The sequence below is a fragment of the Hibiscus syriacus genome, unplaced genomic scaffold, assembly GCF_006381635.1.
Source record: "Hibiscus syriacus cultivar Baekdansim isolate YM2019G1 unplaced genomic scaffold, ASM638163v2 tig00117048_pilon, whole genome shotgun sequence".
Lineage (NCBI taxonomy): Eukaryota > Viridiplantae > Streptophyta > Magnoliopsida > Malvales > Malvaceae > Hibiscus > Hibiscus syriacus.
In genome coordinates, this window is record NW_024063538.1 from 834,161 (window position 1) to 861,103 (window position 26,943).

Sequence of the window (26,943 nt, forward strand, 5' to 3'; positions counted from 1 at the left end):
TAACATCAAACTTGAGATTTGTCATATCTTGAGTTCAGATTGATTCTTCCATGACCTCGTGTTGAGCTTTCTCCTTTCTCATAGTTGTTGTTAGAATTGTTGTTGTTGTAATTCCAGCCTCGTCCACGACCTCGACTTCCACCTCGTCCATGGCCTCTACCTCTGCCTTGGCCATGTTGGTTTCTATCATTGCATTGGCTTTCATGCATATCCTTGAGTTGCAGCTTGAGGAGTTGCTCAGTAAACTCATGCTTCTTTTTATGCTTCTCTTCGTATGCTTGTAATGATCCTTGGAGTTGCTCGATCATCATTTCTTCCAAGTCTTTAGTTTCTTCAATCGTCACAACGATGTGCTCAAATTTGGGATCCAACGAATGGAGTATATTCTTTATTATTCTCACATCTTCTAACTTTTCACTATTTCTTTTTAATTGATTAGAAATAGCTACTACTCTTGAGAAATAATCTAAAATAGACTCAGATGGTTTCATATGTAAGGATTTGAATTCACCTCTTAATGTTTGGAGACGGACATTCTTCACTTGTTCGGATCCTTTGTAAGAGGTTTGTAGCTTCTCCCACGCTTTCTTGCTAGAGCTTGCACGCAAAATCTTTTCAAAATCATCATCATCTAATGCTTGATAGATGAGGTAGAGATCCTTCTTGTTTCTCTTTCTTGAATCCTTCAAAATTGTCTTTCGATCGGTTGTAAGAGTAGCAAAAATAGCATCATCCACAATCTCGTTACAGCCTTTCCCACACATCTTATGATCTAAGAAGTGCCTTCATTTTGATACTCCAATTGTCGTAGTTGTTGTTGTTGAGTGTCGAAACTTGGAATGATGCCATACCATTTGCCATATCTCTCAATATAATGAGATTTTGTAAAATCCGATTGCACAGATGAATCCGGAATGCCGAAAAACCTTAGGAGAAACTTGGACAACTCGGCCAATGGGCTCTAACTCGCTGACTCGACTCAACTCGGTGAGTCAACTCGATTTTCTAGCAGTAGTCTTCCGGCGGTGCATCAGAACTCAAATTGAGAAAATTCTGGCGACGACGGATTCTTCTCGTCGAGACCTTTGATCTTTTCAACTCGCTCTGATACCACTTTATTGGAAATAAAACACTCACACAAAAAACTTTTATTGAAACTCAAACAAATATTACAAGAGCACTCTCACTCAAAAAAAAGAACTACAACTCACTCTTATAAGACTTTGCTTCTTCACTCACTTAGAAACTCTTAATTTTTCTTGATGTTTAAACTACAATGGGGATGGTTATTTATACTTCTTAAGAACAATCCTATACCACACAAATAAAATAATTTAAACCATTAAAGTCTACAAATATCTAACTCTCACTTAACTAAATTAATGTAAGTAATGACATCTTCATCTAATTGATGTAAGCAATGATATTAATTTAGTTTATGCTTGGGCTTAGGATCCCATAATGGATCAAGTTTATGATCCAACACTATTTAGATTAATTATGTGTATCTATCAATACGAGAAAATCAGTTCAATATCCAAATATTTTGCAACAGTAGTAAAGTCAATCAACCACTACATCCCGTGCTGATTTAAAGAAGCATAGTAATCATCAGAGGTAGGTGATGCACTGATAGTTCATCAGACGCATTCAACTATGGCTGACCATTACGTAGTTGGAGTTGCGGGTGCTATAGCTTCTCTTTTGGGGTTTTTTTTCTTGTACAACAAGCTTAAAAGAACAACTTCTATGGAGTTTCCGAACGAAAACTATGTAAAAAAAACTCGAAATTGTGAGGATTCTGAGTCTACGGATGTTATAATAGTTGGTGCTGGTGTTGCCGGTGCAGCTCTTGCTTATTCTCTAGGAAAGGTTCAAATGTTTCTTGTTTTCTTTATGATTTAACTATGATACGTAAATCATTCTTATGTGCTAACATGTCGCAGGACGGACGTCGAGTGCGTGTGATAGAGAGGGACTTAAATGAGCCTCGCAGGATTACCGGTGAAAATCTGATGCCAGGGGGCTACGTCAAGTTGATTGAGTTAGGCCTTGAGGGTAAACAAGAACAATCCTAGATTTAGATAGCTTATACAGCGTTATAATGTTACTATGTTGCTGGAGTTAAGCCATGACATTGAATGTGGGCACTGCAGAATGTGTTGATGAGATCGATGCTCAACAAGTTCTTGGCTATGTTCTCTACATGGATGAAATGGATGCCACCATATCTTTTCCATTGGAAAATTTTCAGTCCAATGTCTCCGGAAGAAGCTTCCATAACGGCCGTTTCGTTCGAAGGTTGCGGGAGAAATCTGCGTCTCTTCACAAGTAAATTTCGATCCATTGATTTCGTTCATATGAAATTTCGCAAAACAAAACTTTTCTAGACATGTTCAAAATCCATGTATTGATGATATGATAATGTAGTGTGAATCTAGAATAAGGGACAGTGACATCTCTGCTTGAAGAAAATGGGACTGTCAAAGGAGTGCACTACAAAGATAAGAGTGGTCAAGCGCTGACAGCTTATGCTCCTCTTACCGTTGTCTGTGACGGTTGTTTCTCGAATTTGAGACACTCACTCTGCAATCCTAAGGTGAAACTGCTTACCTTGTTGAATTTTATGCTTTGAGAAAATGTAAAGATGTTGATTGTTTTCTGCAGATTGATGTCCCCTCTTATTGTGTCGTCTTTGTTCTTCATGCCAAAATTATGGAGTTATTGTAATAGCAAAGCCTTCGCCTTTTGCATTTTATCCCATCAGCAGCACTGAAATCCGTTGCTTGGTCGATGTTCCTAGTCGGAATTTACCTTCCATTTCCGACGGTGAAATGGCACATTACTTGAAAACTCAAGTGGCTTCGAAGGTTCTTCCTGAACTGTACTCAGCCTTTATTGCTGCAATAGACAAGGGTAACATAAAATAATATCGAATCAAATCATGGCCGCTGCTCCACACCCGACTCCCGGTGCGCTTTTGCTTGGCGATGCATTAGATATGCACCATTCTATAACCGGAGGGGGAATGATTGTTGCACTATCTGATGTTGTTTTACTGAGGGATCTTCTAAGACCTCTGTACAATCTACACGACGCGTTCGCCTTGTGCAAATATCTCGAGTCATTTTACACTCTGAGGAATGTACTGTAATCCCATGTTTTATGTACATTTCGAAAGTGAACGATGACAAAAAAACCGGTATAATATCGCACTTTAACCACATTTACAGCCGATGTCATCTACAATAAACACATTGGCAAATGTCCTACACAAGGTGCTGAGTGCCTCATCCGATCCTGCAATGCAGGACATTCAGCAGGCATGTTTCGATTATCTGAGACTTGGAGGTGCATTTGCATACGGACTATCGGCTCTGCACTCCGGTCTATGCCCTCGTCCACTAAGCTTGGCATTTCATTTCTTCGCCATTTCGATATACGGTGTCGGCCGATCGTTACTCCCGTTTCCTACTCCGAAACGCTTTTGGAATGGAGCTAAACTCCTTTAGGTGAGTATCTGTATTAAAGAATTCATGTGCCACAGGAACATTATATAAATATACAGATTGTTACACATTAACTTGTTCTATATTTGTTGCTTTTCAAGTTGGAACAAGCATTGTTCTCCCATTTATACAGTCTGAAGGAGTGAGACAAATGTTTTTCCCTGTTACTATGCCAGCATATTATAGAACTCCTCCTGGAAATAAGGACACAAAAGTATGAGAAGAAATTCCATAGTTTCTCGAAGTAAGATATTTAGAGAAAATAATACTTTGTTTAATTACTAAAGTCATTTAATAAATTTAATACGCTACATGTTTATTTTATAAAGTTTAATGTATGAACATCTACAAATATGTAATTAGGTTTTTCAAAGTCAAAAAAGAATTTTATGATTAGAAATAAGATTAATAGTCAGCTTGTTTTGGGTTGTTAATTAGGTAGGCCTAAATTCTTTAATTTTTATTTTTATAAATTTATATAAATTTTTATCTTAATTATTTTATCTAGGTTAAATTACACATTCATCATGAATTTTAATCTCTCTCCTATTTCACTAATTGTACTTTCAATTTTTTAATTTACAAACATAACTTTGAAATTACTTCTATTTTGGTCACTCTAACTTATTTTTTCATGTGATATGACAATTTTATTATTATTATATTAATAAATGTAGATTAAAATTAAAAAAAAGAGAACATAACCTCAGTGACCGAAAATGCCTTATAATATACGATTTTAACCAACTTTTTTTGGATTTTCCAAAATGACCAACAAATTCGCAACGCGAACGCCAATTTCGCAACCCAGTTTCCAATTTCGCAACGCGAATATGTAAATCGTAACACAGAAGTCAAATTCGCAACGCGATAGTCAAATTCGCAACGCGAATCTGTAAATCGCAACGTGAATTTGTAAATCGCAACACAGAAGTCAAATTCGCAACGCGATAGTCAAATTCGCAACACAAAAGTCAAATTCGCAACACAAAAGTCAAATTTGCAACGCGGAATTTCAAATTCGCAACTGAATTTCAAATTCGCAACTGAATTTCAAATTCGTAACTGAATTTCAAATTCGCAACTAGATTTTCAAATTCGCAACACGAATTTAATTTCGCAACATGAATTTAATTTCGCAACAGGTTTTAGTTTCGCAACACAAATGTTTTGGATATATAACAACACAGCAGCAGCGGCAACTCATAACCTAAATTCCTAAATCGCAACTCATTCCATCTCCATCTATCATTCTCTCCGGTGACATCTGTTCCTATATCCAACGACATCCTTCCCCATCTCTAATTTTTTTTACATAATTTTGTTTCTATATAATTTTTCAATGATTTCTCTCCAAAATTATCAACTATCAACTTAATAAAGGTATGTTTTTCTATAAGTTAGTGATGATATGTAGTTTATAGCTTGTTTGTTTAGTAAATTAATTTACAATTTGTATAATGAAATCATCTAATGTTGATCATGTTTGGATAGATTTGTGTTTTGGAGGGTCATGGGAGAATGTTCATGGTGTTTTACAATATGTGCCTTTACCCATGAATCTTCAACTAAAATTGTCATTAAAAAAGTTAACTTATGAAACTCTAATGTTACGTGTTGCAAAGAAATTGAATTTAGAGTCTCTAAGTGGATTTAGGTTATCTTATCAGAGAAAAGGTAAAGTTTATTTGTTAACCGACAATGAAGATGTTGAACGATTCATTGCTTACATTAGTGTTTCGCATGAAGATGATGTTACATTGTATGTTGTTGAACCTAGAAGTAGTGAAGTTGGGTCAGTAGCGGGTAATAATCAACTAAGTTCTTCAACCCCAGTTTATGGTGCTCACAATGTACAACATTGTTATCAACCTCAAAATTTAATGGTTCCACCACAATTTCATCACCAATAAAATTTTGTTTCACCACATTTCCAATACCAAACACAATATCAAACACAATCTCAAAACCCACAACATTTTCCTAATCCAAATCCCAATCAACTTTCAGCACCAAATTCCGGTTTTCGTATTGACCAGTTAGACGATTATGAGCCAACAGAAAAAATTGTGAGTACTAGTCAGTATTTGAAATTTGATCTTGGTCAATACCCAGACTTTGATCTTGGTCAATACTCGGATTTTGATGATGTGATGGAAGAAGAAACAGACCCTGCATGTAACGATTTTGATATTGGTCAATACCCGAATTTTGATGATGAAACAGCCGCTGCCGAGGAAGATGTTGTTGATGATAATGAGGAGGAAGTTACGACTGTGAATGAACATGTTGAACATCCATTCTGTAATTCATATAACACTGAAGAAGAAGAAAAAAAGAAGTCCCCGAAGAAAAGAAAAAGAAGAAAATGTCGCGGGAGTATAACTGGAATATGCCAGAATTACTTCAGATACCGGAAGAAGAGTTGGTAAAGATAGCAGTTGATTGTTACAAAAAAGTTATTCGTGTCAAGAAAGATGATTGTTTTGATACAAAGGAAGACTTGAAGATAGCTTTGTATACGAAATGTGTGGAAGATGGCTATCAACTAAAAGTTAATAAATAAAGCAAAGATCGTTTTGAAACAAAGTGTATAATTGACAAAAACTGTACGTGGCGTATGATTGTAAAGAGGATAAAAGATTACGAAATGTTTTAAGTTAGGACTTTTATTGATAAACATGCATGTTCAAGAACCCAAGTTTTTCCTCACCATAGACAGGCAAACAAAAAGGTGTTGGGTGGTTTTCTGGCTGAGTTAATGTTTTTGAATGAAAGGGTATATCGAGGACATGAAATTATGACTGACATGAATGCTCGGTTCAAGATTAGTATCTCATATTCTCAAGCTTGGAGAGCCAAATGTTATGCCTTGGAATTGTTGAGAGGGTCGCCAGAAGCATCGTTTGCCCAACTGCCGGCTTATTGTCACAATTTAAAGCTGAAAAATCATGGGTCGGTAACTCATATCAAAACAGATAGAGATGGACGCTTTGAGTTGTTGTTTATCGCCATTGGTGCTGTGGTTAGTAAATAATTATAATTTTGTTGACTTATTTTTGTTAGTTGCATGCATTTCACATTTAAATGATTATATTTCTTGTGTATATGATTTTGTAGATTCGTTCGTTTATTACTTGCATGCGCCCAGTTATTATAGTTGACGGAGCACATTTGAAAGGTCGATACCTTGGAGTAAACTTATTAGCAGTAGCCATGGATGCTAACAATGGGATATTTCCAATAGCTTATGGGGTTGGCAAATCTGAAACCTCTAATTCATGGTCATGGTTTATGGGGCATCTTAGGGATTGCATAGGTCCTATTAGCAATCTGATAATCATATCCGATAGGGCAAACTCAATTGACAACACTGTTAGAAGGTGTTTCCTAGATGCTTTTCATGGACTTCGTGGTGTTCATTTGTACAGAAATCTAAAATCAAGGTCTGCTGGTATAAAAAATCACAAATGGACATACTAGAATGCTGTAAAAGCTTATCGGAAAGTGGATTTTAATAAGCATATAAATTGTTTAAGACGTGTTTTGCCTCAATGTGCTCAAACACTAGAAGATGTTGGATTTTAAAGATGGTCAATAGTACATCAACTTGGAGCAAGATATGGTTTCATGACGTCTAATATTGCAGAATCAATCAATGCTCTAAGTCGTCATTCCCGAAAATTACCCATTACTATGTTAATGGAGTTTTTTCGAGCCTCTATTCAACAGTGGTAATGAATGTATTATTTCTTTAAATTCGTAACTTATCATATATTTTACTAAGTATTATTTATTTAAATTTACAGGAACATTGGAACGTCGTGTTACACCATGGACTGAAAAAAAGATAACGAAATGTGTTGTGAGGTCAACGTCATGGAGAGTTGAACCATGTTCAAACACTTTGTTTGAAGTATTGGATAATAACTTAAATGGGATTGTCGATCTAAATGCAAAGACGTGTAGTTGTAAGAAATGGCAAACATATGGTTATCCGTGTGGCCATGTTATAAAAGTTGCTTTTAATCTAAACCAAGATGATTCAAGCGCATACGCTATGGATTGCTACACTACAAAAGTATATCGATAGACTTATGCCGAGATTGTCTACCCATGTCCACATCCTTCTGAGTGGGACATACCAGATGACTTAAAAACAATTTTGCCACCAGTCATGGACAGCAGGCTACCTGGCCGACCAAAAAATCACGATCGTATATCGTCTAAGGGTGAAGAGAAGAGGATATCGACATGTAGTCGGTGCAAGGAAAGTGGTCATACAAGGTTGACCTGTGGATCACCAATGCCATCACAATCATCTTTTCCTCTACCAAAAAATAGATCCTCATCAAAATCCAAAGCTTATATGGTGCCAAGCAAAAGGAAATCAAAATCGCAATCAAAATCAAAATCTCAATCACAACCGGGTTCACCTTTTGGGACTTATTAACTTAGGTGATTTTTAAATGCAAATGTTGTATTATGTGTATTTATGTGTGAATGCATACATTTTCAGTTAGACATTCATTAATATCTTGAGTTTGAACATTGCTATGATCTGTTCAATTGTTATCATGTTGGGATTTTCTCTTGTGTTTGATTGCTTGGATAGTTGTTCTCTTGCTTCTTCAAGTGTCCTTAGCTTGTATTTATAGCTTGGAATGTGTTTGATGTTGTATGTTGCGATCAACGTGAAAGTCAAATTTGCAACGCGAAATAAGCATTGCGATAGTCAAATTCGCAACCCGAAATCGTAAACCGAAAATCGCAACGCGAATTTGACTTTCGCGTTGCAAATTTGACTATCGCAACGCTTATTTCGCGTTGCGAATTTGACAATATCGCAACGCGAATTTTACTTTCGCGTTGCGAATTTACCTTTCGCATTGCGAATTTGTACCTTCAACAGGTCTTTTTTGCCTTCAACATAATGCGGATTGAATTTAAAACAACAAATCAACTTTTACATATCAATTAAACAAGCAAAAAAATAATTTTTATTTACACATAAAATTAAACAAATCAACTTTTACAAATCAATTAAACAAAATAAAAAATAATTCTTATTTCCTCATCAATTAAACAAATCAACTTTCAATGTAAAATTCAATTAAACAAGCAAAACAAATGTACCCCAGACTGTTATTTATGCACAAATACATCAACTTCACGCAGCTCACGTCAGGAATAACCTGCAGAAACCAAACATTTGCTCAAACAACATTTTCTACACATATAAAACCAACAAACAACAAATTATTGAATTCTAGGTACTTAACCAAACATTTTCAAACCAACAAAGAGTATATATGTTAACAACACTTGCTCAAACTTACCAATTGTTTATGCAAACTTTAAGCACGCGGATGCAGGTAGGCAACGTCTCGCATATATCGCTCGAGCCATAAAATGTCAAAACCATAAGCCTACTGCACCTCTATCTCTATCTGTGGGAGGTAGAAGGTGTTTACTTCCTGCCGTCAAACGCTCCAAGCACATGCATACAAGAGGACCACAATCCCCTCTGGCTCCCTCCGTTTGTTGTGGCGCGGTATCATCTCTGATCATTGTAACTTTGAACTTTTTTGGCTTCTTGTTTCCAGAATTAGTCCATAATCAATCGCGTCCAAGTATTTCGCCAAATGAGCGCTCCATCCCTTACAAATAATATCTCTCAAATCAGACAATGATATGTAATTCAACATGCTATCATATACCATTGTCTTCAGGGATGGGAGCTGAAGCTCGACGAAAAGACAATGACGACGTTCCAAAACAGGGATAAACACCTACAATCATAAATAATTGTGCACATCAAATAAAATTTATTAAAACCTTTAAAATATTCAAAAAATAAATACTAACCTTATCGACATCCCACCACGCAGGATAAAGTTTAGCTTTTCCATTACCCAGCGTATATGAAGCATCTCTCGGATCCTTCAAGTGAGCTACGTGAAAAGACGTCGGCATAATAGTCCATCGAGTATTTCTTATTTTCCTCAATTTCCTTATTATTAGAAGACGTGACACCCGTGCTTCAATATGTTGTTTTATAAAAAAAATACATATATTAGTGAATTTATTAATAATTTAAAAAAATAATCAAAATGCAATATAAGAAGAATATAAGACTTACCACCCCTTCGTGATAGCCATTATCTTCAACCCCTAATAAAATACCCCACCAAGACCGATCAAGAAACAAATGCATAACATCGTCGAGTTTGCATAGGTCAGAATAACACCCCTTGCTCCGCTCATGTAAATAAAAATCAACTGCGGTCTTAGCCTAAAGGGTATTATCCGTAATTGTGTCTGGTAGTGTTTTCCTCTCCTGCTGAGGAATGGTACTGGCCGGTAACACATACGAAAGCCAACTCGCATCCATCATATCGGGTACGGGAGGGGGTTTATCAATATGTCGACATATGACGTCATGTGAATCGGGCTCTTGAATAGCGGGCGGGACCACTTGAATGATGACAGGGGCCTTTTGAACGGTGGAAGGGGCCTCTTCGATAATGAGAGGGGCCTCTTGAACGATAGGAGGTGCCTCTTGAACGATGATAGGTGCATCGAGCTTCTTCTTATGGAGTCTTGGCACTAGTGGGGTGAACGGAGACGTAATGGCACGTGCACAACGTCTGATACGTGAACCCCGTTGTGCAACAAAAACCTGATGTAAAACATCTACCTTATCGGGCCGTTGAAAATAAATTAATACATAAATCAGTAAATAAATAAATAAATAATGCCGAAAAAATGTTATTTGTATTTTTAGTATAATATTAAACAAATTTACCTCATTGCGTAGAGTATGAACCTCATTCTGCAATGATAAAACAATCTTGCGTAGAGCGGCAACCTCATCACGTAAAGTAGATACCTCACCAAGTAGCGCACCATTGTCATCGTGTAAAAAATCCACCTCACCACGTAAAGACCGAACCTCATCACGACATGCACCATTATCTTCACGTAAAGTACCGACCTCATGACGTAAAGCACCGACCTCATCACGTAACTCCCCTAACTCATCTCGTGGAGGTGGAGAACATGGAGATAAATGCCGTGGCCTCTTTGTCGATCGCCTATAATGAGGTGATGGTGGAGAAGAGGCTCGATGATGTGATGGAATAGGTTATGGTAGAGGTGGAGAAGAGGCTCGATCAGGTGATGGCTCTGGGTGTCGAGCTGTAGAATCGGCTCGATCAGGTGATGGCTCTCGAAGTGGGGGGTGCTCATCATCCGTCCCATAAAAAAACCGCTTACTAGCTTGCCACCAATCAGTGGCAAGCTCAGCCTCTGTAATAGATAGTTGGCCTCCTAACAATATAAAAGCTCAAACAAAGTTAAACTTGTACTAGTAATAACTTGTTTATATATGGTATTATTTGTGTGTTAACTTACATCATTCATCGTCGTATATAGGAGTAACTCTTCCCAATCCAACATGTGGATCCTCTTCCAGGTAATAGCCCTAAGAATATCATTTGATCTTTTTATCGCATATGTCTGCATGCTGGGGAAAGCCTCAAATATCCAAATCTACAAACAATATAATACACAAACATTAGTAATTGTTAAATAATTAATTATAATTTTGGAAACATTATATAGAAATTCTTACCTTAAAGGCCCAAGTAAAGCCTGTCAAAGTGTATTTAGAACCATCGCCCCGCAAACTTTTTCGATCCTCAAAGGTAGACGACAACTTCTTCCAGGTAGCTTTCCATAGATATGAACCCCACGGAAATAGGTTCCATGCATTTAGGTCCTCTACCAATAATATTATGTCCTCAGAGATAGGTTGTCTTCCCTCTTTGCATAAAAAGTCGGTATGTAAAAGTAATAAATGGCATACTCGGACAACATCAAGGTCATCCATCCGAGTAAAACCATCTTTAACAAATAATCTCTTCAAGTCGTCGAATTCTAAACTCGGCTTCGACTTTGCCAGCTCAGGAAAAACCCGAGATAACCATGATGGGCGGGAGATATGACTAGTGTATCAGGTTACTTCATCGTATCCGAAGCGTAGACCAGTGATTAAGCAAAACTTCTCCCGCCCAAAACAAATATACCCCGGTGCCGGAGGAAAATGAAACCATATCTTTTCATCACCACGTTGTATCCTCTCGGGTAGATCGTTAGTCATGGTCTGAAGAAACAAATGTGTCAACATAGCATCTCCACCCGTATGTTGTACTTTCAGCCATGGCCCGAAGCAGGTATCCTCAAACAAATTTCTTTGTAGAGGTGTAAGCATCGATGCAATTTTAGTGGCTAGGCTTAATTTATTCCTTAAGGTCAATGCAGCCCAAAAAAAATTCTACAAAAACAATAAACATACCAAGTTAGATATACCAAAAACTACAAATTATACACCATAAACAGACATGATATTAAACAGTGAAAACAAAGCCAAATATGTTTCAAACTAGCACGGTATTCACCCAAGTCATTATTCCATCATAGTTCACAAAATGCATCAAAAAACATTCCAGAAGTAAGCACTTATATAAACATTTAAAAGGACAACATATAGGTTTAGTGCAGGTTCAAGGACAACATAAAGAGTAGTAGTTTATTCTTGAAACTTAAATTAGCAACACTGTGAAGTTAGTATTTGTCTTTGTTTTGTCTTTTTGTTGAAGTAATGCAATTCATTCAATTGCAGAATAAGAGTAGTTTCTGAAACTTAAATTCGAATCACAACGAGAAAATCGCAACGCGAAACTAAAATCGCGTTGCGATTTTGGTGTTGCGATTTTCATTTTCGTGTTGCAAATTTAAGTTTCAAAAACTATTCTTCTGCAAATTGAAACTTGAATGAATTGCATTTCTTCAACAAAAAGACAAAACAAAGACAAATACTAACTTCACAGGGTTAAAGACTAAGCAGTTTAGCAGTATTGGCAGCAACCGAATGAATTTACTAAGCAATCTCAGTGAAATGGTTAATCTTTATATATATTGAAATTACCAGTAAATTTATCATCAATATAAGAAAAATCTAATAATAATACAAAAATTTCAAAATAAAAATAAGAGATTAAAAAACTAACCATCGGTGGTTGATTTTCTATTTCTGATCGTGAATGGTTGTGAGGGTTGCTCTGAGAGATAGAGATAGACGGATTTCGTCGGAGATGGGGACGGATGTCGCCGTAGAGAGATGGAGATGGAGATGGGATTGAGTTGTAATTTAGGGTTTTAGGTTATGATTTGCGATAATATTGTTTACATTTGTGTTACGAAATTAATATTGTGTTTCGCGTTGCGAATTTGACTTTCGCGTTGCAAATTTGACTTTCGCGTTGCAAATTTAACTATCGCGTTGCGAATTTGAAATTCAGTGTTGCGAATTTGACTATCGCGTTGCGAATTTGACTTTTGTATTGCGAATTTGACTATCGTGTTGCGAATTTGACTATCGCGTTGCGAATTTAGAAACTGGGTTGTGAAATTGGAAGTCGCGTTGCGAATTTGTTGGTCATTTTGGCAAATCTAAAAAAAATTTGTTAAAATCGTATATTATAAGGCATTTTCGATCACTGAAGTTATTTTCTCTTAAAAAAAATATATTCAAACCTTAAATTACAAACCCTCACCCCACCTTCGACAGTCTCAACCTCACCAAAATGTCCCTTCCTTTTCGGCCATCCCCGTCCAACGGCACCACACCTTCCTTTCTGGCCATCATTCATCCACCAGTACTACATTTTTCTTTGCCCAAATCTCTCACCTTACCTACTATTTTCTTTAGTAGCTTTGAAAACTCAGAAAACCTGGGTTTCTTTCGCTGCTTTTAAGTTAAATGTACAAATTACCTAAAATCTTGTTTGTTTTAAGTTATCGACCAAGAAAACGAAGACCCATGATTAGTAATTTACTGAAATTTTCTTTCGAGAAATATAGAATAGAAAGTTGAATCCTTTTACAGTCTCAGATGATGGTGGCATCTACATTTTCTCGTCCTCAAACTCCTTCAAAGCTCATTGAATCAAGAACCGATCATGAAGAAAACCCAAATACAACTATAATTAAAGGGTTTGCTATTAAAGACAATGGCTCCATTGTTAAAAGAAAACCCAGAGGTAAGACAGGTTCCTTCATGGTATTTGTCTTCATCTCCATCACCTCCTTCAGCAGCGACAGTTAAGATGATGGCAAGGTTTCCTTCACATCTTATTTCTCGTTCCACTAGTACAGCGGCGGCAGGGGGGAACAAAATGGAAGGTGTTGTGCCAGTGGACGGGCCTTAGCTGAAAAGGAAGGGACAAATTGGTCAGGTTGAGGCTATTGAAAGTGGGGGTGAGAGTTTGTAGTGTAGGTTTTTGATATAATTTTTAGGTTTAGATATGATTTTAGATTTTCATTTAATTTAATGTGATTTCTTTATTTTAATCTACTTTTATTAATATAATAATAAAAATAAAAATATCACGTGACATGAAAAAATAACAAAATAAATTAGAGTGATGAAAATATAAGCAATATCAAAATTCAGTAAGTAAATTAAAAATATTAAAAATACAATGAGTGAAATAATAAAGAGAACAAAGTTTAGTGATAAATTATGTAATTTACCTTATTATCTATTTATATTTTTTAAATATATTTTTATTATAAAAAAATCTTGAGAATAATACAAATTAGGTATTTATAATTCAACCTAAACTAAATATAATGCCGACCCCTTAGCATGTTGAAAAGAAATTTTTTTTTTTTTTTGATAGCTTAAATAATCTAAAACATCAATGGATTAATAGGGTAAATTACATCCAATGAAATCATTAATATTTAAAATTTTACATTATAGTCACTAATATTAATCGATTTATCATAAAGTAAACCTCACAACTTTGATGTTACAACAACAACAACAACAACAACAAAACCATATTCCCATATGCAATAGGGTAAGGGGGAGGTAGGGTAGTAGGATGCCTCCAATACCAGGTTGAGAGCAACTTCCGTGGAAGACCTCCGACAGTTAGAAAAATTAAAAGTAAAGATAGAAATAACATGCATGTATAAATAAATAAATAAATAAATATTTGAACAGTCTTCATATGCAGTCTACATATGTGCGTCTGAAATGTGACGTAATCCCTGCAAATAAATCCCTGCATAAAAATCTCTGCATATAGACAGAAATGTAAGACCCGACTAATATTTAAAAAGGGTAAAACTTGAAGTGAAGGATATACAAAATTCAACGATAGCAAGCAACGAGAAGGAATAAAGTCAAATGTGTTAAAACCTAAACTAAAACAACACTACTCCGCTACCCTAGTTCTAAGCCTTCATAAATTCCAATGACAGAAACGTATATAAAGAATAAGTCATGGAAATTACTACAAATGCATAAAAAGAAGACAGAGATGATATACCCTATGGATGTGATCTGTACTACTCGGTTACCCTGATCTTAAGTCTCCATACTTTCCTATCAGAGGTCATGTCCTCAGTAAGGGCTAAATCCTTTAAATCAAATCTCAAGCAGTCTTCCCACTTCCGCCTTGGTCGTCCTCTCCTTCTGGCACCGTCGACTGTAATCGACTCCACCCTCCTGACCGCATCCGATGGTTGTCGCTTAAGGACATGCCCAAACCACCGTAGTCTTCCCTCCCTCAATTTTTCGGGTATAGGCATCACCCCCAAGGACATCCTAATAGCAGAGTTTGGTGTCATGTCCCATAGAGTCCTACCACATGCCCATCGAAGCATTCTCATTTCTGCGGCCTCCATCCTCCTTACGTGATCCTTCTTGATTGCCCAACATTCTGATCCATACAGCAACGCTGGTCTTATTTACATTCTATAAAATTTTCCCTTAAATTTTAGAGTCACATTCTTGTCACACAAAACTCCGGTAACAACTTTAATGTTAACTTTTGTTAAATTAATGACATGTCACATTAACGAATGAGGTAATATTTGATTTGACCTTTAAATTATAATTAAAGTATCAATTTGATCATTTTACAATTTTAAAATGGAAAACCCGATGACGACAAATAAATATGATCGCGAAGTAAAAGAAACGAAAAATTAGATACCGATATTTACGTGAAAAATCTTTTTGCAAAATGTCACAGATGGAGGAGAAGAAGTTTCACTGCATCAGAACAAGATTACAAGAAGATTTATCGTTAAATGCAATTTAGAGTTTAATCAACCTACTCCAAAACTATAATCCTTCGTCAAGCAATTCTAACTAAACTCTTACCTATAATTCTGATATTTTATTAAAGAATCTGGTATGCAAGGCCGGGATTTATTTATATTTGTATCGCCAAACTTCAGCTAGATGTATCCAATACTCTAGACTTATGCTATTCCAGGTGGCTAAAAAGAAGTAGTGTCACTGCTTAACTTAGCTAGGTGAACTACCTTAATTTTTGCATGCTATTTATTGTTTGTAATTACACAATAATAATGCGTTCCGATAACTAATTATAATTATATTCTTTAATTCTTAAAATATAGTTTATAGGATAACATCATTAAGTACACAGTTGAATCTTATTATTACACGATTAAGTGGTAAATATCGCTCGTAGTGTTCGAGATGAGAATATATATTTATTTATTTTCTAGTATAATATAATATTATTATCATATTTAAGAGTATGACTTCTGTTTTAAATTTAAGATAATCCATCTTCTTTAAAGTTTGGCTTAATTAGTGTTGAACTCATCAAACTAAACTTAAAACACACCATTAATATTTAATACCAACGAGGGATGAACCCAAAGGAGGTAATCGGGGTAATTACTAGTCTTGAAAAATTTTAAATTATCATGTATTTTAGAATTTTTTATATATTTTATATTAATAATTTGTTTTTGGCTTTTAAAATTTTATGAATGCATCTCTTAACATAAAATTTTACATCCGTCCCTATTACCGTCCATGGAGTAGCCATGAACGAAGAATAGTTATAAATTATTGCTTCACCAGTCGCAGACTGCATTAGTCTCCTATTTTCCTTGATCATTCATTCCATATTTTGTTCTTAAAATGGCTGATTATTACATAGTTGGAGTTGCAGGTGCAGGTGCTGTAGCTTCTCTCTTGGGGTTTGTTTTCTGGTACTACAATTCTCTAGTGAGATTTAGGGGACTGAGCACGATGAATACAACAGCTTCTATGGAGTTTCGAAACGAGAACTGTGTAAAGAAAGCTAGAAATTCGGAGGCTGTTGGGACGACGGATGTTATCGTAGTCGGTGCCGGTGTTGCCGGTGCTGCTCTTGCCTATTCTCTTGGAAAGGTCCCAGTATTCTCTCTCTTTTCCTGCATGGTTTCATCATCTCAATTTCTTCATGCATGGTTCTATGTAATTTTACATGTTAAGTATAATTTCCAATCAGTCCATCATCGATTTATAAGTTACAGGACGGACGTCGAGTGCGTGTGATAGAGAGGGACTTAACCGAGCCTCTCAGTATTGCCGGTGAAAATCTGATGCCAGGGGGCTACCTCAAGTTGATTGAGTTAGGCCTAGAGGGTAAACAAGAACAATCCCAGATTTAAATAGCTTATACAGCATTCTAATGTTACTATGTTGCTGGAATTAGGCCATGACATTGAATGTTGGCACTGCAGAATGTGTTGATGAGATCGATGCTCAACGAATTCTCGGTTATGTTCTCTACATGCACGGAAAGGATGCCACCGTATCTTTTCCTCTGGAAAGGTTTCAGTCCAATGTTGCCGGAAGAAGCTTCCATAACGGTCGTTTTGTTCAAAGGTTGCGGGAGAAAGCTGCATCTCTTCACAAGTAAATTTCAATCCATTGATTTCGTTCATCTGAAATTTCACAAAACCATACTTTCCTAGACATGTTCAAAGTCCATGTCTTGATGATATGATCATGTAGTGTAAGTCTAGAACAAGGGACAGTGACATCTCTGTTTGAAGAAAATGGGATTGTCAAAGGAGTGCACTACAAAGATAAGGGTGGTCAAGTGCTGACGGCTTATGCTCCTCTCACAGTCGTCTGCGACGGTTGTTTCTCAAATTTGAGACGCTCTCTATGCAATCCTAAGGTGAAAATGCTTAGGGAATCTTGTTGAATTCTATGCTTTGAGAAAATTTAAAGATGTTGATTGTTTTCTGCAGATTGATGTCCCCTCTTACAGTGCTGGTTTTGTTCTTACAAACTGTAAACTTCCATGTGAAAATTATGGAGCTCTTGTAATAGCACCTCCTTCACCTTTCGTGTTTTATCCGATCAGCTGCACTGAAATTCGTTGCTTGGTTGATGTTCCTAGTCGGAATTTACCTTCAGTTTCCGATGGCAAAATGGCCGATTACTTGAAAACTCAAGTGGCTCCCAAGGTAGTCGGATTTTTCTTTTATCGATTCATTTTGTGAACACAATGGACTATCAACATGACTTGAACATTTCAGGTTCCTCCTCAACTGTACACTGCCTTCATATCTGCAATAGAGAAGAAGGGTAACATAAGAATAATGCCCAATAAAATCATGGCTGCTGCTCCATACTTGACTCCCGGTGCACTTTTGATCGGCGATGCATTCAATATGCGCCACGCTTTAACCGGAGGGGGAATGACCGTTGCACTATCTGATGTTGTTTTACTCAGGGATCTTCTAAGACCTCTGCAAGATCTATCCGATCCGTCCACCGTCAGCAAATATCTCGAGTCCTTTTATACTCTAAGGAAGGTACTGTAATCCCATGTTTGATGTACATTTCGAAAGTCAACAACATCGAACAAACCCCTATAATTTCGAACTTTAACCGCATTTGCAGCCGATGTCGTCTACCATCAATACATTGGCCAATGTCCTGCACAAGGTGCTGAGTGCCTCGTCTGATCCTGCAATGGAAGACATCCAGCAGGCATGTTTCAATTATATGAAACTCGGAGGCGTGTTTGCATGCGGACTATCGGCTCTTTATTCTGGTTTATCCCCTCGTCCATTAAACTTGGCATTTCATTTCTTGGCTATTTCAATCTATGCTGTTGGCCTGATGTTACTTCCATTTCCTTCTCCCAAACGTTTGTGGAATGGAGCTAAACTCCTCTGGGTTATTATCTTTACCGAACAATTCTTCTGCAACATGAACATGATATAATTACATGAATTTACCATGATCTTTTCTGTTTTTTTTTCCAGGTTGGATTAAGCATCGTTCTTCCCTTTATACAGTCTGAAGGGGTGAGACAAATGTTCTTTCCTCTAACTGTGCCAGCATATTATAGAACTCCCCCTGGAAATGAGAGAAAACCATGAGAAGAAGAAGCTCCATTGATGAATTTGCAGCATAAGTTGTGAGCAATTCCATGTCTGTTTGTTGTCAGTATTGAGTTTAGGTAAGTTTGGTAATGTCTACAACAATGTTGTTTGCAAATCGTTGCTAATACTTGTAAGAGTATATCAACAAGTCTCCATCAAGTATAAATACTTGTTTCTTGCAACTCAGAATAATATATCAATATGGCTTTTTAGATCTTTATTTGTAATTTCACAAGAAGATGATAGTGTTGGAAATAAAACACTCACACAAACAACTTTTATTGAAACTCAAACAAATATTACAAGAGCACTCTCACTCAAAAACAAGAACTACAACTCACTCTTATAAGACTTTGCTTCTTCACTCACTTAGAAGCTCTTAATTTTTCTTGATGCTTAAACAAAAATGGGGAGGGGTATTTATACTACTCAAGAACTATCCTACACCTTACAAATAAATTATTCCAAACAATCATACACCACACAAATAAACTAATTCAAACCATTTGAAAATAAGACATACCTAACTTTCACCTAACTAAATTGATGTCATTGCTTACATCAATTAGGGGAAGATGTCATTGCTTACATCAATTTAGTTTAGGTGTGGGTTTGGGTTTGGGTTTGGGTTCTCATAATGGATCAAGTTTATGATCCAACACCCCCCCTTAAACTTGATCTTGTGACCCCTAGTAAGTTCCTCAATCTTATGAAGTATTCGCTTGTCAGTGGCTTGGTAAAAATATCGGCAACTTGATCTTGTGACTTCACGTATTCAACTTCCACATCCTTTCTTGCAACACACTCCCTTATATAGTGGTAGCGAATGTCGATGTGCTTGCTTTGATCATGGAATACTGGATTCCTTGCTAAGGCAATGGCTGACTTGTTGTCGACACAAACCTTGGTAGGCTCTTCTTGTATCAAACCTATATCTTTCAATAGATTTCTAAGCCAAATTGCATGACAAACGCATGAGGTAGCAGCAACATATTCCGCTTCATAAGTAGACAATGTGACAATCGGTTGTTTCTTTGACATCCATGTGAAAGCAGTATCTCCCATGAAAAATACAAATCCAGTAGTGCTCCTTCGATTATCTATGTCTCCACCCCAATCACTATCGCTATATCCAACAAGCTTGTAATCATTAGAAACTGAATAGAACAAGCCAAAGTCAATTGTACCTTTCAGATAGCGAAGAATTCTCTTTGCAGCTTTAAAATGGGTGGTTGTTGGAGATTCCATGTAGCGACTAACCAATCCAACTGCGTGAAGAATATCAGGCCTCGTGCAAGTTAGATAACGTAGACTTCCCACCAAACTTTTGAAGAACGTTGGATCTACACTTTCTCCTTCTTCATGTTTGGACATCTTGATCCCATATTCTGTCGGTGTGCTTATTTGCTTACAGTTCTCCATCTTGAACTTCTTTAGGATCTCCTTTGCATAGCTTTCTTATAAAATGAAAATTCCATCCTTTTGTTGCTTAACTTCAATGCCAAGGTAGTACGCCATGAGCCCCATGTCTGTCATCTCGAATTCCTTTATCATCACATCCTTGAATTCATTAAACATGCTTGGGTTGCTTCCGGTGAAGATCAAATCGTCCACGTAGATGCACACGATCAGAATATCTTCATCTTTGATCTTGATATATAGAGCGTGCTCGTAGGGACATTTGTTGAAGCCATTTTCTTGGAAGTACTTGTCGATTCGGCTATTCCATGCCCTTGGTGCTTGTTTTAGCCCGTAAAGAGCCTTCTTCAATTTCAACACCTTGTCTTCGTGCCCTTTGACTTCGTAGCCTGATGGTTGTTGAATGTAGACTTCCTCTTCAAGAACTCCATTTAAGAAGGCAGACTTTACATCCATCTGTTGTATCTTCCACTTGTTTTGAGCTGCCAAAGAAATGATTAATCTAATAGTCTCCAATCGAGCAACAGGAGCAAATACCTCATCATAGTCAATTCCAGGCTTTTGACTATAGCCTTTAGCAACTAGCCTCGCCTTGTGCCTTTCAATCTCTCCTTTGGCATTTTGCTTTATTTTGTACACCCATTTGACACCTATCGCCTTATGTCCCTTGGGAAGTGAGATAAGTTCCCATGTGTCATTCTTCTTGATGGCCTTGATTTCTTCGTCCATCGCATCTCTCCACTTCTTTTATTGTATTGCTTCTTGAAAGATCACTGGTTCACAATCGGCAAACAGACAAAATAATGTAAGATTATCTTGTCGTTCAGTTACCTCATAGAGATCTCTAAGGTTTCTTGTACGTTGCACAACTCTTTCACTTTGACTCCCACTTGACAATGACGAAGGTGATGAGTCTCCTTGAGTGGTTGATGTTGGTGAAGTGGGTGGAGTTTCAAGCTCTTGTTGAGGTTCACCTAGTTGTTCCCTCATTGTCTGCTCATCTTCTTCAAACTGAGGAAAGAAATTGAAGTCGTCTGTATGAGAGTTAAAATCCCATTCTCCTTCTTCGTTGAAGATCACATCTCGACTAATCACAATCTTCTTTTTTGTCTGGATTGTACAGCTTGTAGCCTTTTGAATTAGCATCATAGCCGATGAAGATAAAACTCTCGCTTTTATCATCAAGCTTCGTTCTTCTCTCGTCCGGTACGTGAACATGGGCTATACTTCCAAAGATTCTCAAGTGAGAAATGCAAGGCTTTCTTCCACTCCATGCCTCTTGTGGTGTCTTTCCCCATACACTTCTTGTTGGAGATCGGTTTGACAAGTAGACTGCACACGCTACTGCTTCCGCCCAAAATTCCTTGGGTAGTTTCTTGCTTTTGAGCATGCTTCGTGCCATGTCGAGGATTGTTCTGTTCTTTCTTTCTGCCACACCATTTTGCTGGGGGGATCTAGGAACTGTCATTGGTCGACGAATTCCATTTGCTTCACAGAACTCTTGAAACTCACTGGAAGTAAATTCTCCACCTCGGTCGGATCTCATGGCTTTGATCTTTCTACCGCTTTCTCTCTCCACTGCTGCTTTGAACTTCTTGAAGACTTCAAAAACTTCTGACTTCTGTTTCAAGAAATATACCCAGGTTTTTCTTGAAAAATCATCAATGAAGAGAAGAAAATAGTTACTGTTACCAAGAGAGCTTGGCTTGATCGGTCCACACACATCGGTATGGATGAGCTCGAGTGGCTTCTTGGCTCTTGTTTCCGACTCCTTTGGAAAACTTTTCCTGAATTGTTTCCCGACTAGACACCCTTCACAAAGTTGGTCAGGATGGTTGATGCAAGGTAGTCCCTTCACCATCTCCTTCTTAGATAGTAGCTCTAGACCTCCAAAATTGAGATGCCCGAATCGAAGATGCCAAAGCCATGATGAATCTTTGTAGCAAGCTTTCAGGCACTTTGCAACATCATTTTGAATGTTGATCAAGAACATTCTATTCTTTGACATCGGCACTTTAGCAATGAAGTTATTCTTATCATCTTTTATAGAAAGGTTATAATTATTCATATGAATATCATAACCTTTCTCTACCAGTTGCCCTAAACTTAAGATATTACTTTTCATATTGGGCACATAGTAGACATTTGAAATAAATTGATGTCTCCCATCTTTCAAACGAATAAGAATATTACCTCTCCCTTTCACTGCTATTGTGGAATCATCTCCAAACGAAACATTTCCGCTTATTGACTCGTCTAGCTCCACGAACATGTCTTTCCTTCCACACATGTGATTGCTTGCACCACTGTCAAGATACCAGGAATTTGCTTGGCCACCATCAGTTTCCTTTCGTGCTAGAAGAAGAGTTTCTTTGTCATCTGTCTTTTCCTCCACGTAATTGGCCTTCTCCTCAATTTTGTTGTTGGGAGCTCTACATTCTGAAGCATAATGCCCAAATTTTTGACAATTATAACATCGAATTTGAGATTTGTCATACTTTGAGTTTGGATTAATTCTTCCACGACCTCGTGTTGAGCTTTCTCCTTTCTCATAGTTGTTGTTGGAATTGTTGTTGTTGTTGTAATTCCAGCCTCGTCCACGACCTCGACTTCCACCTCGTCCATGGCCTCTACCTCTTCCTTGGCCACGTTGGTTTCTATCATTGCGTTGGCTTTCATGCATATCCTTGAGTTGCAGCTTGAGGAGTTGATCAGTAAACTCATGCTTCTTCTTATGCTTCTCTTCGTATGCTTGCAATGATCCTTGGAGTTGCTCGATCGTCATTTCTTCCAAGTCTTTAGTTTCTTCAATCGTCACGACGATGTGCTCAAATTTGGGATCCAACGAACGAAGTATCTTCTCTATTATCCTCACATCTTCTAACTTTTCACCATTTCTTTTTAATTGATTAGAAACAGCTACTACTCTTGAGAAATAATCTGAAATAGACTCAGATGCTTTCATGTGTAAGGATTCGAATTCACCTCTTAATGTTTGGAGACGAACCTTCTTCACTTGCTCGGATCTTTTGTAAGAGGTTTGCAGCTTCTCCCATGCTTCCTTGCTAGAGCTTGCACTTGAAATCTTTTCAAAACCATCATCATCTAATGCTTGGTAGATGAGGTAGAGAGCCTTCTTGTCTCTCTTTCTTGAATCCTTCAAAGTTGTCTTTTGATCTGGTGTAAGAGTAACAAAAACATCATCATCCATAATCTCGTTATAGCCTTTCTCTATGATATCCCACACATCTTGTGATCCAAGAAGTGCCTTCATTTTGATACTCCAATTGTCGTAGTTGTTGTTGTTAAGTGTCGGAACTTGGAATGGTGCCATACCATTTGCCATATCTCTCAATATAATGACTTGATTTTCTGACAGTAGTCTTCCGGCAGTGCGTGGCGGTGCGTCACTCAGATTGAGAAAATTCTGACGGCGTCGGATTCCTCTCGTCGAGACCTTCGATCTTTCCAACTCGCTCTGATACCACTTTATTGGAAATAAAACACTCACACAAACAACTTTTATTGAAACTCAAACAAATATTACAAGAGCACTCTCACTCAAAAACAAGAACTACAACTCACTCTTATAAGACTTTGCTTCTTCACTCACTTAGAAGCTCTTAATTTTTCTTGATGCTTAAACAAAAATGGGGAGGGGTATTTATACTACTCAAGAACTATTCTACACCTTACAAATAAATTATTCCAAACAATCATACACCACACAAATAAACTAATTCAAACCATTTGAAAATAAGACATACCTAACTTTCACCTAACTAAATTGATGTCATTGCTTACATCAATTAGGGGAAGATGTCATTGCTTACATCAATTTAGTTTAGGTGTGGGTTTGGGTTTGAGTTCTCATAATGGATCAAGTTTATGATCCAACAGATAGTCCGTAATCAAATTATATATCCAAAGATAAAAATAAGATAATTTTAATTTTAGAAATCCTAAATCTTTATGAAATCAATGTGTATCTGAAAGGATAATATTAATTTATAAATTCAATATCAACATGATATAATCTAAGAAAATTATAATATCTTGCTGATCAATCAAATTCTGATACGCTCATATTTTTTCTGAACGCGAAAATAATCACCATTAATGATAAGATCGATTTTTTATTATTTATATTGATTCTTTTATACCTTGAAAAATATAAAAAAAATCAATACGATATTGTTTTAAATATCATTAAAATTCTCTGAAATATATAATTGAACATTAATATAAAAACATTATTTATATTTTGATTTAATCTATATATTTTTATCTAAATTTATTTTATTTTAATTTATGTTATTTAATAATCATCTAAATTATAATTTAATTATAATTATAATTATTCTGATATTAATATTTATAACATTTTTTGTGTTGATAAAGCATTCATTATCAAACTGATTCAATTTTAAGTTTAATTCAATTTAGTTTGACATGTTTAATAATTTAAATTCGGTATTTAAAAGTAATCCATACTCAAAATGATTCGAAAAAGTATAGTTAAATAAAAATTAAACTTTGAGTTTCAATTAAAAAAACTAATTAGTTAGCTACTTCATTAAATATTATCGTATAGATCAATATTGTTCGTACATAATTAAAAACTAAACAGATTAATTATATAACGTAAAGCAATAGTCTTACCTTCAATTATTCATATAGATCATTTAACAATCTATGTCAGGACCATGACCAAAATTAAAACCTTCTATATCAAGACCGAAGTCAACGTACCCACTTGACTCTCCGGCGACAAAACCACCATTTTGGACGGCGAAGCTGGTGGCTGCTGCCGCGGCGAATACGTCTCCCATCAATTCATTAACCCTGCTAGCCACATTGTTCCTCAGCTCCTCCATTGCTTTAGCATAAGCTTCAAGTTCCTCAATCCCCCATATTGCTATCGATAGGGTCTTCCCACCAAAACTCTCCCCATCTCTTCTTTTCTTCGTTCTCTTTTTCAATCTCTTTGATTCGCTTGTTTTCGACCTCTAACTTTTCCAAAGTCTCTTGACACTCCTCGTTAAACTCCTCAATACACGGAACGATGGCGCCGTTTATCGTCGAACCATCGTCTTTGAGAGGGTTTTTGCTAAAATAACGATCCAATATCACATTTATATCCAGGTAGCCAAAGCAAAATGGTTTCCCTTTGGGAGAGAATACAATGATACCGATGTTGGGGCCGCATAAAACGCAAAGTTCGCTTCCCTTTTTGAATAAACCGTTGCGATGCTTCGAGAAAGTTACTTGACGACTGCTTTTCGTTCTCGAGTTATTCTAGAATTAAATGAATTATAAATTTTCTACTTTATTGGAAAATTATACGATAAAATTGATTTAACTTTAATTTTATAAATTTAGAAGAAAAAAAAGTATAATAAAAAAATTAAATTTAATGTTTAATTTGGTTAAATCTGATTTTCATTTTTTCAGTTAATTTCTTGTTTTTTTTAATGAAAATGCTAATTAATTATACAATTTTTAATTGTATCGGCATGATAATTTTATAAAATAATCTACGTGTACATTATCATAATTTTAAAATTATTTAATGACCTGATATATTAAATAAAATAATATCACTCGAGAAATAAAATACGTGTGAACAACCACACGAGTTATTATGTTTGTCAGTTCGTACAAAATTTAATGTTATAAGTAATATTTTTTTTATTAAAATCACAACATTTTGATTATAAAAAATATTAATGTCATATTTATTTGTTTTCTCTCAAATCTATTTGATTAACGCTTACAGCTGATTCAGTCACCAGTTATCTCTATTAAATTAATTTTTTAAATAATTTTATAATATTAAAAGGAATTATATAAGAATCATTATACAATCCCAAAGTTTTTTCCGTAAAAAGATTAATTAATTATATATTATAGAATCCCAAAAGATTTTTTTTCTGTAAAAAGAGACTAATTATTGCCTTAAACCAATGCTTAATTAAGCCTTAATTAAATATAATAATAATAATCTAATTTCATAATTATCCAAAATTTTATACTCTATGATTATGGTTTGTAATTGGAGAAAAAGTACAAACTCATTAAAGTTCCCGTGTTTGTTTATTTTACAATATCTTGAATATTAATTCTTTGATTAAATCGTAAGTAATCATTGATATTTTTAATTATATTAATCTAAATGTAGTTTTTAGAAAAACATATTTATTTATTTGATAATGACTTTTTTATTTACAATAAAACTCACTATAATTAATTAAATAATTTTAAAGTTGACGGATTTTATAAATTATTTTTCTGTTCACCATTTTCCCTTTAAAAAGTTATATTTCTATTTAATTTTTTATATTGCTATAATTCATAGGGCAGATATCTTAGAATCTAAATTTGAATTTAAGGTTCAATTTATTTAATTTATTGATTCAAATTAGTATCTAAATTTTACTTTTTATTCAAACTAATATTTACGATAAATAACTTTAATTTAAGCAATTTAAACTTAAAAATCAAGTTTATATATTGAATTGGATCAAAAAATATAACTACTATATTGAATCTTAAAATCAAATTTATACACCTGATTAAACAAAAAAATTAAATACCAAATTACATCTTAAACATAAATTCAACTGGTATATATCATATTATATTCGTAATATATCTAATATTGATGTCGAGTTGAAGTTCGTGTCGTTTTCATATTATATCTAATGCTTTTAATTTAATGTTTATT

At 35.7% G+C, this 26,943-nt stretch overlaps 2 protein-coding genes and 2 pseudogenes across 2 annotated transcripts; 3 read left to right on the forward strand and 1 right to left on the reverse strand.

The window, feature by feature from the left end:
• The first annotated feature begins 1,656 nt into the window (after positions 1-1,656).
• LOC120197690 lies at positions 1,657-3,741 on the forward strand (annotated as a pseudogene).
• A 12,807-nt stretch (positions 3,742-16,548) lies between these two features.
• On the forward strand, positions 16,549-18,245 carry LOC120197693 (squalene monooxygenase SE1-like). Its single transcript, XM_039199118.1, has 6 exons — positions 16,549-16,800; positions 16,926-17,037; positions 17,136-17,310; positions 17,410-17,578; positions 17,652-17,870; positions 17,943-18,245. Exons 1-6 carry the CDS (start codon positions 16,549-16,551, stop codon positions 18,228-18,230), a joined length of 1,215 nt encoding a protein of 404 aa, XP_039055049.1. The 3' UTR covers positions 18,231-18,245.
• Positions 18,246-18,312: 67 nt separating this feature from the next.
• LOC120197312 (squalene monooxygenase SE2-like) lies at positions 18,313-18,926 on the forward strand. Its single transcript, XM_039198889.1, has 2 exons — positions 18,313-18,588; positions 18,678-18,926. Exons 1-2 carry the CDS (start codon positions 18,313-18,315, stop codon positions 18,792-18,794), a joined length of 393 nt encoding a protein of 130 aa, XP_039054820.1. The 3' UTR covers positions 18,795-18,926.
• Positions 18,927-24,901: 5,975 nt separating this feature from the next.
• On the reverse strand, positions 24,902-25,734 carry LOC120197313 (annotated as a pseudogene).
• Between the last annotated feature and the right edge of the window lie 1,209 nt (positions 25,735-26,943).

Coding starts and splice junctions, on each gene's coding strand:
- LOC120197693 (XM_039199118.1), top strand. CDS start 16,549: ATGGCTGATTATTACATAGTTGGAGTTGCAGGTGCAGGTGCTGTAGCT. Junction 17,038..17,135: donor GATTGAGTTAGGCCTAGAGG/GTAAACAAGAAC, acceptor TTGGCACTGCAG/AATGTGTTGATGAGATCGAT. Junction 17,871..17,942: donor AAACTCAAGTGGCTCCCAAG/GTAGTCGGATTT, acceptor TGAACATTTCAG/GTTCCTCCTCAACTGTACAC.
- LOC120197312 (XM_039198889.1), top strand. CDS start 18,313: ATGTCGTCTACCATCAATACATTGGCCAATGTCCTGCACAAGGTGCTG. Junction 18,589..18,677: donor ATGGAGCTAAACTCCTCTGG/GTTATTATCTTT, acceptor TTTTTTTTCCAG/GTTGGATTAAGCATCGTTCT.